Source organism: Pleurodeles waltl, chromosome 9 (genome assembly GCF_031143425.1).
Source record: "Pleurodeles waltl isolate 20211129_DDA chromosome 9, aPleWal1.hap1.20221129, whole genome shotgun sequence".
Taxonomy (NCBI): Eukaryota; Metazoa; Chordata; class Amphibia; order Caudata; family Salamandridae; genus Pleurodeles; species Pleurodeles waltl.
Genome location: NC_090448.1, coordinates 791,427,324 through 791,441,181, shown reverse-complemented (window position 1 = coordinate 791,441,181; position 13,858 = coordinate 791,427,324). Strand labels below are relative to the sequence as shown.

General features: G+C 40.5%; 1 protein-coding gene across 2 annotated transcripts in view; it reads left to right on the top strand.

Moving 5' to 3' along the window:
- Nucleotides 1–13,858, top strand: part of MAP4K2 (mitogen-activated protein kinase kinase kinase kinase 2) — a 305,818-nt gene that overhangs the window by 101,470 nt on the left and 190,490 nt on the right. For both annotated transcript variants that reach the window (XM_069208012.1, XM_069208011.1), the window contains 2 exons: nt 1,486–1,576; nt 8,302–8,366. In XM_069208012.1, the coding sequence (XP_069064113.1) occupies nt 1,486–1,576; nt 8,302–8,366 (156 nt within the window). The remainder of the gene's footprint in view (nt 1–1,485; nt 1,577–8,301; nt 8,367–13,858) is intronic.

Genomic DNA, 13,858 nt, shown 5'->3' with positions numbered 1-13,858 from the left:
AATGTTGAGATAAGGGAGTATCCTATGGTGCTTGCTACATGGCCGAATTGCCTTACTACCTAAAGACAAAATATGTGTGTATCACAAGAATGTACAACATACAAATATTTAATTGGGACCACAGAACTCTAGCACTAGTATATAAAGCATATTTGGTAATTTACTGAATATAAAGCAATATAAGACCAGTCTTTGAAAAAAAATAGAAATGAAGCAAAGTTCTTCTCTCCTTGTAACCTCATGGGTTTATTTACGTCGAAGGAAGTTCTTTATGACTTTGTTCTTTCATATACGGCTATTGGAAATACATAGTAGTCTGCCCGAATTCTTCCTATGTTGAGAGCTGACACTTTGCTTGCTACATAGCAGATGAGGGACATATCATGGTCCTCTAAACAGCTACATATGCTGCACAATTTTGGAATTTTGGAACTTGCCCATATAGGCAACAGTATGGAAGAGACAAATTTTGGACTACATTTAATGACTACGCTTACATACATCTGAAACACATATTTCTCCTGCATGACTGAGTCAAGTTCATAGGGACTCATCGCTCCAACTTCTCAGCCTTGAAAAAGTCACTTCATGACGAAACACGTGTTGGCTGTTATTGTATTGGACTGACTACGGGCTGTTGCTGTATGGCTGTTATTGTATGAACAGACTACCGGCTGTTACTGTAGGGATTGACCATGATTTTTTTTTATTTCCAATAGCCGTATATGAAAGAACAAAGTTGTAAAGAATTTCCTTTGACGTAAATAAACCCACAAGGTTACAAGGAGAGAAAAACTTTCCTTAGTTTCTGTTTTTTTTCCAAAGACTGCTCATATATTACTTTATATTCAGTAAATTACCAAAGATGTTCTATATACTTGTGCTCGAGTGCTGTGGTCCTAATTAAATATATATATATATATATATATTGCTTTTAGTAACAACTTTTTATTGATATGTATCATGTAACGATTTACATCATAACGTTTGCATGAAACGGTCATGAGAAACAAGGAATACAATAACGGGTGTTAGTTAACTCCACCACCTTGTTCCATCCCAGCGCGCCCCTCAGTTTCTTGATTGTCTATTTGTAATTCCCAGGACTCATTGACCGACCTGTAAGGGATCGTTATAGCACTGCCATTTGTCCTGTTTTCCACTTCCTCCCTAACCACCCCAGGACCTCCTTTGAACTTGGTCTCTGGCTCTGAATTCCAGTTCTTTGTCCCTTCAGTCAGTCTATAGAAGCAAGCAGGAACACTTTACGGTCCACAGCGGGGCATCCTTTATACGGTTTATTGAAAATGCAAGGTCTGTTGCCAGCATGTTGCCCCCTTTTCACTCTCTTCCCCATCTTGTGTCCACTTGCAGTCATTCTCTCTATGCATTCCTCTTCTTCTCTATCTAAAATTTTCCTCTGGTTTTCGTTATGGCCTCTTGCTCTATTTAATCATGTCTTCCCCTCTTCCCTGTGATCCCCAGGAGATGACATATCTTCCATTCAGCAGGAGATCTCCATGCTCAAGGACTGCAGGCACCCCAACATTGTGGCTTATTTTGGCAGCTATCTAAGGTACGAGCTCACCTTTCTTCTTTCCCTGTGTATTGATATTTTGAGCTACATTCCATGGTCTCTACTTCTCTACGTCTTCTGCATTTGGGTTGGTGCTCCCAAATGAGCCTCCCTTTCTTTCTTATTTAATGGATACATATGTGTACATGCCGTTAATCATTTAATAATTCGAAAATTAGAAAAAGTGGTTATTATTATTGTTATAAATTAATTCATAAAAACATAAAATATTACTTATCATGGATTTAAAACAGAAAATATTATTATTACTATTATTAATAGTAGTAGTATTAATCATTTAATCATTCGAAAAATAGAAAATGGAGAGAAGTGACTGATGAGCGCGTGTTTACTCACTGGCATACAATCTGACGGTGTTGAGTTTACTATCACAGTAAATGCTGAAGGCAAGATTATTAGAAAACTACTGATGGGACCTGGGGCATAGTACCTGATTGCTGCCTTACGAATGGATTGGGAATGATCAGGAATGTTTATTTCTACTATAACTGTCCATTGGAGCATATTTACTGGCATAGTAACAAGTGGGGGGCGGGGTGGGATGGCTAATGACAAACTAGCCATCTGATAAAAGCATGATTAGTGGGGACATGAGTAATGGAAAACTGCTTAAAGATAAAACATTTTTTAGTATCACCATAACTGTTGAAGGCATATTTAAAGGCACAGTAAATGATGGTGCTTTAGAACTGTCAAGATTGTATTTTGGAGCAAGAATACTGTAAGACTTAGTGATGGTTCATGTATTCTAGCAAAATGCCCATCAGATATGTGATATGCCATGAATGTCATGTTTATGCTGGAAGTGATCCCACAGTACACTTTGCTTAGGACCCACTCACCCAAGGTCCACCTGATCGACCCGAAAAGGCTGTAACTGGTGTGTGGTGGACCATTGGGTTCAGTAGTACTGAAACCGGTCTAAGGTTACTTATGTTCCTGCTTAGAGATAATATGGCCTACTAGCAGTTCAGGCTGGATAGTTCCTACTGGAGCTGGATGATTGCTGATGATTGATCCCTGTCTCTAGTTGCAAAGTTATGAAAAAAACTTTTAGACCTGAATGTGGCCCAGAGGAATTATCTGTGGCTGAGGTTAATTCAAGCATTTCAGGTGCTCATTTTCACAGTGAAACATGTAAGTGTGACTTGTATGCCTAGCTGGGAGTTCCGGATAGTTCATATAGCTCACTGTGCCTAGGACTCAAGCTGAAGCTCACCAGTGAGAAACAATACGCCTGAAGCTGATCGCTGGTTGCAGGGCACTAGGTCATTTACATTTGGTTGGTCCTGGTCTGCACTGGCACAATAATAATAAAAAAAAATGGACATGAATACAGCACATCGGAATTACCAGTTGGTGAAATTAAATCAGACATTCCACCCATCACTTTTCTGTTTTCTGTGGAACAAAAGAACACATGGAGAAACCCTAGCAAGCGTACAATAGACAAGAAGAGATTGAGATGATTGTTAGAGGCTATAAAACCAGGAGACCATAGCTAAATAGCTGTCCTATTTCCTGTTAATACAAAGTTAATTTCCTGGAACAGTCTCGCGCGGATATCAAAAATACCAATTCAGTGTGTGTATGAACTAGGTTTACGTTTGTAGTTTCACCGGAGTGCGACAGTCATGGACTCTCACGATGCTCTCATTATCTGAACATTCACTTTGGACTTAGTAACATGCCAGTTGACATGTTCCGATTAAAAACACCTATTTCTAGGAGGTAATAACTTCCAAGAGAGGTAATCCAGAGGTCAGTTTCATTAAAATGAGAGAATAACGGTGCTAGTTTCCTATCTCTGTTTCCTCCTTTGAAGAGGCCACTTGAAAATGTTTCCTAGGTTTGTGTTTGGCCAGAGTTCACTGCTTTGAATTGTGCTTGTGTTTATCATCGGATCTGAACACTTCGCCTCGCTTATCAGATCGTAAGTCTGAATTGGCGTTGATTGCCAGTGGCTTTTGATTTAAAGCCATACAGTGCATTCCATACCCCTGATTAGAGGGTCGTTTGGGGTGGAGATGTTCAGACCTGGCTGCAGTTGTGAACATCAACAGTGTAATTTTGCTCTTATACAAAATAAGAATAATATGATTACACCACAACGGTCCCAAACTCAAGTGAGCAATACCTAAAGACATTCCAGTCTACGTCCTAAAACAAACTTGAAAGAAAAGAATATAATGTAATTAGAACTGAACACCCGCTCTTTCAGACTTTTCAGTAAAAGGGAGTTAGATGAAAAGAAACAATGCACAATCTTTGGGCAGGTGTGACCCTCGCCAACATAAAAGTGAAAGAGATATGGATTATTTGTGTTGAAGGTGTGTTAGCAAATCTCGACAGTATTATACATTTTATTTGTACGTCCAGTTCAGAGCGCACGTTGTGTACTTCTCTTTCCGTGGTTGGTGATAGCATTAGGTGCCACGGCATTTAAATATTCCCTTAACTCAGATGTAAAGTTAAGGTGAGTGTTGGTTAGTTATAAATATTGCCCCAATATTGTGCAAAATTAGGTATCAACAAATCCCCTGAAATAAAAACGATAAAAAGGTTTTAATATTAAAAAAGTGTATCCGCTTTACTGTTAGACCTTGCTCAGGGGCCAACAGGGGTTTCTAGGCCACAACCGAGGTGCGAGGGCGTTTGCCACTGCGGTCCAGTGACAGGGTCTGCTGCGACACTGAAAACTAAACACCAGCTACATCCTTCTAGCACTTGTTTCTCTGGGTAACCTGGTGAGCGGTCCAAGGCTCCTCAAGGAGCTACTTCCCGAGGCATAAAATCTGACATATGCAAATCTAGTGCTTATCTATACAAAAAGATGCACAACACTACACAAAAACTGATTTGAGTGGGGCCACAGAATTTTAGCGAGGTTCTGCAGGTAGGAGGCATAAAGAAAACAAGGCAAAATCACAGGAGGAGGATTACACAGAAAGTGCAAGCTATTGCTGTAAGTGACAGATATGTCAGTTTCTAGGGGCACTTGAGCTCTGTTCACTTAACAGTCATGCCACTGTATTAGTTCGAAGCCTTCTTGTCAGCTTTGGCCAAAACCAGTTTTGGTGTACCTTTTCTCATGACAGTGGGACACCAGTACAGGTTCTTACCATGGTGTACTGCTGGTGGATGGCCCAACTCTCTTTTCTGATGGTGGCGTGATAGCTCGAAATACCGCGACTGGTCTGTAGGTGCTGCAGTGAGCTTTGGAGGAGCAGACAAACCCTCAACCCTCCAGTGAGGCGCCCACCATTGGGTTTTCAGTGAGGTTGTGGCCCCCGGGGAGTGTCAGCACCATACTCCAATACTCAGGCACAGTACAGCAAGATCTTTGTTGGACTGGCATGCCAGTCCACAGCAGAGCACACAAGGACTCACTTCAACAATTGGGTCAGTTTCTTTGACACCACACCAGTCAAGGAAAGGAGTTGTTGACCATGGGCAACAGTCTTTGGTACAGTGCACCTGATGCAAGTATGGGAATGCAGTGTGCCCCAGTCCAGCTCTTGGGTCAGCTCCTGCAAGGTTTCACCAATCAATGGCCCTTGTCAGTCCACGCATCCTGGGCAATTTCCTCCTCCAGTCACCACAGGTGGGTGTATTTTATGGACAAGTCTTCCTCATGCAGGGATGCCTACTGTTCACCTCTCTGACTTGGCCAGGCAGTCTCTGTATCAATGTAGATGCACACCTGCCCACCAGTGGCAGCTGCAAACTTCCAAGTGATGTCTACTCATCTCTGGGAGACTGGCTGCCAGTGACACTAGACCTGGATCTTAAGAATTCCCTGATGCTCTGCTGAGTGCTGCCTCTTCAGTCCGTGAGAGTGTCTGGAACCCCTTTGAAAGGATTAAGGGCCAGATGTATCAAGCGATTTTGCATTCGCAAACGGTGCGAATCGCAAAATTCGTCCGTTTGCGAATGCAAAAATGCCTTTCAGAATGTATGAAAGGCATTCGCAGTGCAATTTTAAGGAATCGCAAAAATAGCGATTCCTTAAAATTGCGACCCCATTTAGAGAATCGCAAAGTACGATTCTCTAAATAAGAAATCGCAAATAAGGAATCCTTATTTGCGATTTCTTAAGCACATGTATCAAGCATTTCCTTAATGCGAATTGGGCATTTAGGAAATGCAATTACCACAAACAAAAGTTTGGTGGTAACCATGTGCACATTTTAAAAATGCATTTTAAATGCATTTTTAAAATTGACATGTAGCGCACACATGCCTGTGTGCTTCACATGTCCGTAAAAATATTTTTGGCGTGCAGCAGAGGGGCCTTAGGCCCCCGCACCCTGGGATTTGCATTTCCTAAATTGCGAATTCTTAACTGGAATTCGCAATTTAGGAAATGCAAAACCATTCGCAACAGGCCCATAGGTGCAAATGGGGTTGGATTCTCTATTTGCGATTCGGTAATAGCATTTGCGAATTTTAAGAAATCGCTATTACCGACTCGCAAAAATCATACATACCATTTTGCATTTCTTAAATAGCGATTTCTTAAAATTCGCTATTTAAGAAACGCAAATCGTTTTTTTGATACATCTGGCCCTAAGTCCCTTTATTATACTCCATTCACAAGCAAGGAATGTTGACTCTACTCTTACTGTTCTGGAACTGGTTTGAGGCAGTTTGCTGAGGTAGTGGGTCCCTCCCCCGCTGAGCAGTCAAAGTCTTCGGTCCTAGTTGATGGTTCCACAGCAGAGAGTCACGAGGGGTGCCTTCAAGTGGAGCATCCAGAGCTAGAGAACAATCATGCGTGGAGATGTTACACTTGGCAGCCATGCGCATGTTGGAAGTATCACCTCAGGGTGAGACAAAAGGCAGCCCTGACAATATGTTTCTCTGTGCTCTACAAAGCACACCACCTCGCACACACTCCCATAATATCTAATGCGGGTGCGCAGGAAGGAATGAGCAGGCAGACCTCTGCTCAAAAGTAATTGCTCCATTTTTAAAGTTAGCTCTATGTCTACCCTTCAATACCTAAATGTCTAGTGCACTTCAAGGCTTCCTATTGCCAGCGATTCACTTTTCTAGCCTGCAAAGGTATGACATAGCATTAATCTTCTTACATGCTTTCCCATGCTTTACCACTGGGTAACCAAAAATTAATCCTACTGATCTCAATCTACTCACTTATTTGACCTAGAACTCGACGTTACCGATCCCCTTACCCTCTCAATGCACTTCACACACACTGTTTGTCAGGGACAGGACCTAGATATAGCACTTCAGCAGAGCTTTACAGAGTGATGCCAGTAGACTACTCGCTTTTTACCAGGAGCAGGGAAAAAGAAACTGGCTGGCACCATTGTTTCAAAGACAGTGTGCTGCCACCACCGACAAGTGGCACATGTAAAGTGGTCCTATGCAGAAAGGGAGGCATGCTTGGTGCGCCTCTCCAGATCACTTCTCTGGGTGTCAGTATTTTTAATCATGCGAGGTCTCAGTGTGCTTGTAGGATTGTTGTGCGACCAAGGAAAAAAACATTAGTATTACTTTGGAAACTCGCAGACGGGTAACTTAGGGAAGGGGTGCATGAAGGGGATATTCCTGTCCCAATAATTACAATAAAAATTATGGTCAGTGGAATGCCTGCTTACACGTAGAAGAGATGGTAAGACAATCTGGGCGCGTTTTGGATCAAATGTAATAGGGGCCATCTTGAGGATTAGATAAATGGCTATGTTTGCCTCCTATAACATTTTCTATTATCCTTTTTGACTTCTTTCTATCTAGTATCATGTAAGAATTTTTTGTCATCTTTAAATATTAGGCCTTTAGAATTTAGAAAAAGTGAAGCTTGCCATATACATAGGGGGCATTTTAAGTTTGACAGGTGGGCACCCGCTATGGCAGGCCCACAGATTCTCTATCTAGCAGAGGATTACCTCGAGTATAGAGTGTTTCCCAGGGAAGTAATTTTGTTTCAGGTAATCTCCCTCATATGAAAGGAAGACTTTCCTGAAAGCCACAATATGATCTGGCCAAGACATCATCATGGCTGGTCGGCATTGTTTTGTATTTCAGTACAAAAAACACAAAGCTGTGTTTGTTTTAGAAATACAAAAAATAAATATGTCCCTCGACTTGGGGGCAAATGCTTTATTTTCCTGCTTGTGACACAGACCCCACTATAAAGAGGGTAGGCTCTGAGGCTCAGTAGTTAGCAGCTTGTGATGCATGGTTTGCCAGCCGGTGTGTTTCATCAACAGAGTCAGCTGCAGCTCTGTACTTGGAACCATGGCCCAACTCTATATAGGGTGGTGAGTACCTCAGGGTTGGTGGGATGGGAGGATCTCTGATTTATGGTGGTTCTCCTATTTTGCCAAATCATAAATTAACCCCTTTTTTATCTACTCATTGGTAAGCTAAACATTTAGGGCCAGATGTATCAAAGGGTTTTACCCATTCTGTGCCTATGAGAAAATGTGTTGGTACATATGGCCCTTACTTCGGTAAGAATAAATAGTATTACTGTATTCAAAACGTGTTTTATGTCTTTTTGTAATTTCAACACTGCTTACACTTTGAAGTGGTTTATAGGTGCCGCAAGGGTCACTGCTTAAGAAAACAACTAGAAGCATGCCAGTTTTTGTAAGAAAAAAAAAAAAATCTAGGCATGAAAAATATAAGTTGGAAGATGAAAAGTAATATTTCTAGCTCCCTGCGGTTTGTTTCAGGAGTAACCGACTGTGGATCTGCATGGAGTTTTGTGGAGGAGGCTCGCTGCAAGAGATTTATCAGAGTGAGTAATGATGCTTCAAGGCTGGTCCTTGCTCGAGCTACATTGGTTGGAGTTTGCGTGGTTGGATGCTAAAGAAAAGCAGTGTTGTGGACACACACACGAATAATGAAACTTGCAATCTGGGGTGAAGCGCATGCATTTCAAGGGAGATATTAGAGTCTATCTTTGGTTGTAATTGGTCCGCTATAAGAAAACGAGATTATGCAAATCTAAAGCATAACATTAGACACGTTTGCCACCTCTAAATAGATAGATAGATATTTACGTAGATATATATTTTGTCAATGAAAAAAAGTTAAAAACATCTGGCTGTAACTCGCAGACCAATCAAGTTCACCAGTTATATTGTGTGATGCATGCAGCACACACATTAACTCCAGTCACCCATTCTAATGAAGTTGTGAAGGGCTCGTAATACTGTGACCTAAACAATTACAACATTATTGTAATGTACATAATTCTGATCAGTCTTCATGTATTTAGTCTCGCCAAAAGAAAAGATACACATAATAGTGTTTTAAAAATAGCCTTTTTGACATATGTCTCTCAAAGATGCCTGAAGTGTTGTGTCCTAACCTATTTTATTCTTGCACCAATATTGATTTGCCTCATTTTTGACTCATTGAACTGCCCCATGTAACTCATTGCCTTTCACTAATACTGCCGTATTGTCACACCCCTACCAATATCTAATTGGTGTACCCAACTTCAGCCTACTGACCATGAATATTGCCTTCTTAAGTATTTTGTAACTGTTGAGCATATCGTGTGCAGTAATTTCGCCACAGGAATTTCTAGTAATTGTAAAGTGTTCCATTTTCTTGTGTCTATTGAGAGTGACTGTTCGGCAGTATTTGTGTGTGATTTAACCCTTTTTACAAAACATTAGTGTGTGTTCCTTGGTAATCCCATAAACCCAATTCGTACATTTTATTATTTGGGGGAGAGGGGTCCTGCACCTCAGATATCTACAAAAGATGCATGTTCGTAGCATGTTTGGCAATAGATACACACACTCTTTCTACTGCTGGCATCATGTAGTGTTCAGTTGGGATTTTTGCAAGTCGTTTTTCTTCAAAGAAGCTTTCATGTCACAAGATGTGCTGTGACCCCTCCCTTGGTCCACAATGGCATTGGGAATCAACTCCATGTTAAATTGTTAGGACGTTCACCTAGAGGTGGGTCTGATTCATCATGCTTCTTCTTACGTTTTCCGGGCTCACATGGTTCAGTTTAAATATCAGTGATTTGGAAGAACAGTCCATGCTGTGATGACTCTACTTCACTGTTCTTTACTAGGCTCCTTGGAAAGACTGCCCACTAATGCTCGATGCCCCGAATGTCCAGGACCCACCTGCCCTTCAGGGACCTCTGCTATTGATGCCAGAGAATGCAGATCAGAGAAGGGTGATGGAACAGAAAACGTTCTAACATTGCCCATAGTGCAACTCAAATGTATCCATGGTTGAAACACCACAATGTCTGCAATCTGTCTCGTCCCCAATCATGATGGTGCTTCCCGCAAAGCTTACCTCTCCTTCTACTTGAAGATGACCTTAAGGTACTGCAGAGAGAGGCGTAGGACATGCCGCAAAATATGCCAACAAATATCCTCCAAAACTCTGGACATTTGGAGAAGAGGATTCCTCCTGCGCCAAAGGGGGCAGTCACATTGGTCAATCCTGCATGCTGGTAGCCTAGCCCAGAGACGGTTTCCTTGAGTGACTCAGAGCACAAAGTCGAACTGATGATGAGAACTCTCTGCTCTCAAACCAAGAAGGCACCCAGGATCATAAGTACTACACCTTTCTCCGAGACTCATGCGGCCAAGGCTGTATAAGTTGACCCATGCTGAGGTAGAGCAGTGCTTCCTCTTGAGTCGATAACCCCGAGGGCTTATTCCACCTTTCAGAAAAAGGCAGCAGTGGTTTTCATAGGGAACATTCTACGATCTAATAACTGCAAAGAGGGAACCTTGTCAACACTATTCAGCTTTTACCCATCACTATAATGTGGCCATTTTAGCCCACCAGCAGGTTATGGGGGGACAAGCAGTTTTAAGAGGTTTGTTTCAGACATCTGCATCATTTACTCACTAGCCACCACTTAAGAATGTCCTTGCTTTGCAGTATATAGAGAGCGTGTGTTTCTACAGCCACACATGCTACAAGCAGAAAATGTTTCCTTCTCTGTAAGCATCTGTTCGGTGCGAGTGTGCTATAGATACACATATGCACATCCTACTCCATGGAAGATTGTTATGACTGCCTATATCTCCTTTTCTTTTGACTCTGCTAAATATGCATGGTGCTCCATGCTATGCTCAATCAACACTCCATATACGCTCTCGCCCGCAGTACAAAAAACAGTGTAACATGGAGTGGGTGATCATGCGCATAGTGCACCAGGGAAGGAGTCACAGCACATTTTGTGACTCGAAAGCTTCATCAAAGAAATACCTCTTGCAAACGTTCAAGCCCAGCACTAGATGGACAGAGTATGTAGAACATGTGAATCTTCAGCACTAAAAGCTACAGGCAGATGGTTACAGGATAAGTAGCATTTTCCTTGTACCATATGGACCATGATAGAGTTCATAAGGGAATGCGTAAGAACCATTACAAACAGGCACAAATTACTCTTGGGCTACCTATTTTGTGATCATACCTAGTTTCTATTTGGTCCAGTGTGATGGCAACCGTGGAAAAAGAATAAATACACCGGATCGAAACAAAATAGATTTCAGTCAGGTACATCTACAACTTTCGACACCACTGGTTCAAAGATAGAAAAAGAACTGATATTATCAAATTAACTATGGTATCATGAACCCCCAACCACCTAAGAATTGCATCCACAAATAATACTACACGAGTATTTACCTTTTTTTTACCACTCCAACAGTAGACGCTAAGGATTTTCTTTTAGTTCATTTCTCAAAAGTATTATGTTGTAGTAAAACTACATGAAGCGTCAGTACCTTCATCACCATCTCCTTACAATTTCTTGAAAAAAAAATCTGGGCTGGTTCTTCTGAAAAGATGAGTGGCTAAGCAACTACGCAACAACCGTGTGATTTCAAGGTTCCTCATGAGGCACAATGGATATAACACTGTTTTGTATTGGAAACAATTAAAGAAAATAACTTTACAATATCAGAACTGCTTCCTGCTAGAGGAACAGATTCTTGAAATGTATGAAATATGGGTACCAAAAACCACATCAGGAACCATTTACCACAACATTCTATTTTCACTCCAAAGCTATCTTTGCCCGTCTTTTTTGTCTTGTTAATCTTTTCAGATGTCTGAAGATGCAGGAGTACAAGGTGTGATAGAATGACCTATTTTGTTCTCATTCATTTGTGAATTTACCTTCGTTTTTGTTATATTACTGATGCTGTTTTGTATTAATTTACCCTGAAATGATGAGTGACCATTTGAGAATAAGTATGTCATAATTTTTTCTGTTCTGGTGTCATTTATGGTTTTGTGATGTTATTATCCATTTTCATGTATACACGCACACCATGATTGTATTGTACATAATTTCATCACATATCTTCTTCAAACTTTGATAATCCCATAAATTGCATATTGGTTCATTACAATAAAAAATATTTGTCTTACAACTGCCCAAAGTAGGGTTACATCACCACCTTTTATATTTCTGAGGGAATAACTTTTCCTTGTGTGCACAGTGGAAACCGAGTACACAACTCTAATTTTGTGAAAATACAAGTAGTCGATAAGTGGCGTGCTCCTCGAATACAACACACACTTTTCCAGGATGATATCTATGTATGAGTTGAGCAGAATAATTCTAGTAATATTGCTGTAGCATATTCCTTCCTAGGATTATGGTTTGACGGGGCAGATGATGCTTTTTATCCAGCATAAGGGTGTGGAGAGAGAGAGAGGCATTAATTTCACAATAAATCAAATATAGAATGGCAGCATGACCCATGCAGCCACATAAGGAAAACTCCAGACAAAAAAGAGTCCAAGGGTGTTTATTGCAAAGTAAGACTCAGAGTAACATAATGATTCTCAAAACAAGAATATAAAAATACGAAATCATGATAGGCTGTCCAAACCTCATAAAGAACTTCAAACAAATTAACATCAAAAAGACTAAACATTCAATCAGCCCTACACATAAAAACAATAAGAAAGTCTGGAAAAGAGGAAACATACGCAATTAATCAATCAGCTGTTAAATCCTACAATTTAATAACCAGGGCAGGGGTAACCCTACGAATTAACAAATCCATGTCATTGGTGTGTGGGCAAAAAGGCAAGAAGCACAAAAAGGACAAAAAGAATTTGGTAAAAGGAAATCTGGGAAAATAAGTGAGTACGTTCGGCAAAATGTAAAAAGGGAAGGCATCAGCGTTTCAGAAGCTCGATCAAGAGTCTTCTTCTCTGGGTCAGGGGAAAAATCTCTAAGTCTTGGTGAGGCATTTCAAAGGGACAAAGGTAGAGAGGATTATACCTCTGAGTCCAAGGGGTTCATCTCCTAATGGGAAGGCAAGAAGAGGGCTGTTAATCCAAATGGGGAACAGCATATTAAAGTTCATAGGGCACAATGATTCGCCATCTATTACTCTACATGACGCAGAAGTTGAAATCATCCATACGATACAGACAGCAACACCAATGTAAATTCTCAGGTTCATCATGAGAAAAGGCTTCCATCTTAGCTCATTGGTGCGAGTTGAAACAACTGTATACAATGTCAGTTTCACAGTTCCTGAATGTACTGTGCTCAAGGTTAATTTCTTAGGCTTAATATGTATAAAACAATAGAACATCTATTACCAAGCTAGCTTTATCATGAGAATGATGTCTGAAAGAATAGTTCACGTTAGCAAGAATGCCTAAACATATTCTGCAGTCAGGAAACAGGGCCTGGCAGACCTCACTTAGGCTAAGCACAATGAATTAAAACCACACATTCGATGTACACTAATAAAGCACATTTTACATTCAAAGTTATAAATCCAACATTAATAAGCTTTGTCAGTGTTCATGTTACAGTAATTTTAAAATGAAATAACTCTGTTAACCTATTCATGTAACTATGGCACCTAACTACAAACCTTTGCATGTTACTTTTGAAATAATTATTTCATACAAATCTTTATCCTTTTAATGCAGACTGTTATTTAATTAACATGATAAACTACAACATAGGAACAAATTAATCTGTTAAACATAATGTTTTAAGTCTACACCACATCGACTAATGACCTACAGTGAATGCACATTAATGTGGCTTTCAGTGCACCACTTTACAATAAAACTTTTGATAAGGTAATTAACAAAATGCATATATTATTATCACATATAGATGATCTCTGGGACATTAGGGATAGTTAAAACATTTCTGCTACTTCAATACGATGTTGTCAATGGGTCAATGAGCTACTCTTTGGGCAACCTAGTGAGCCAAGTAAGGTCTAAAATGAACCTGGCCCCTTTGGTTACTAG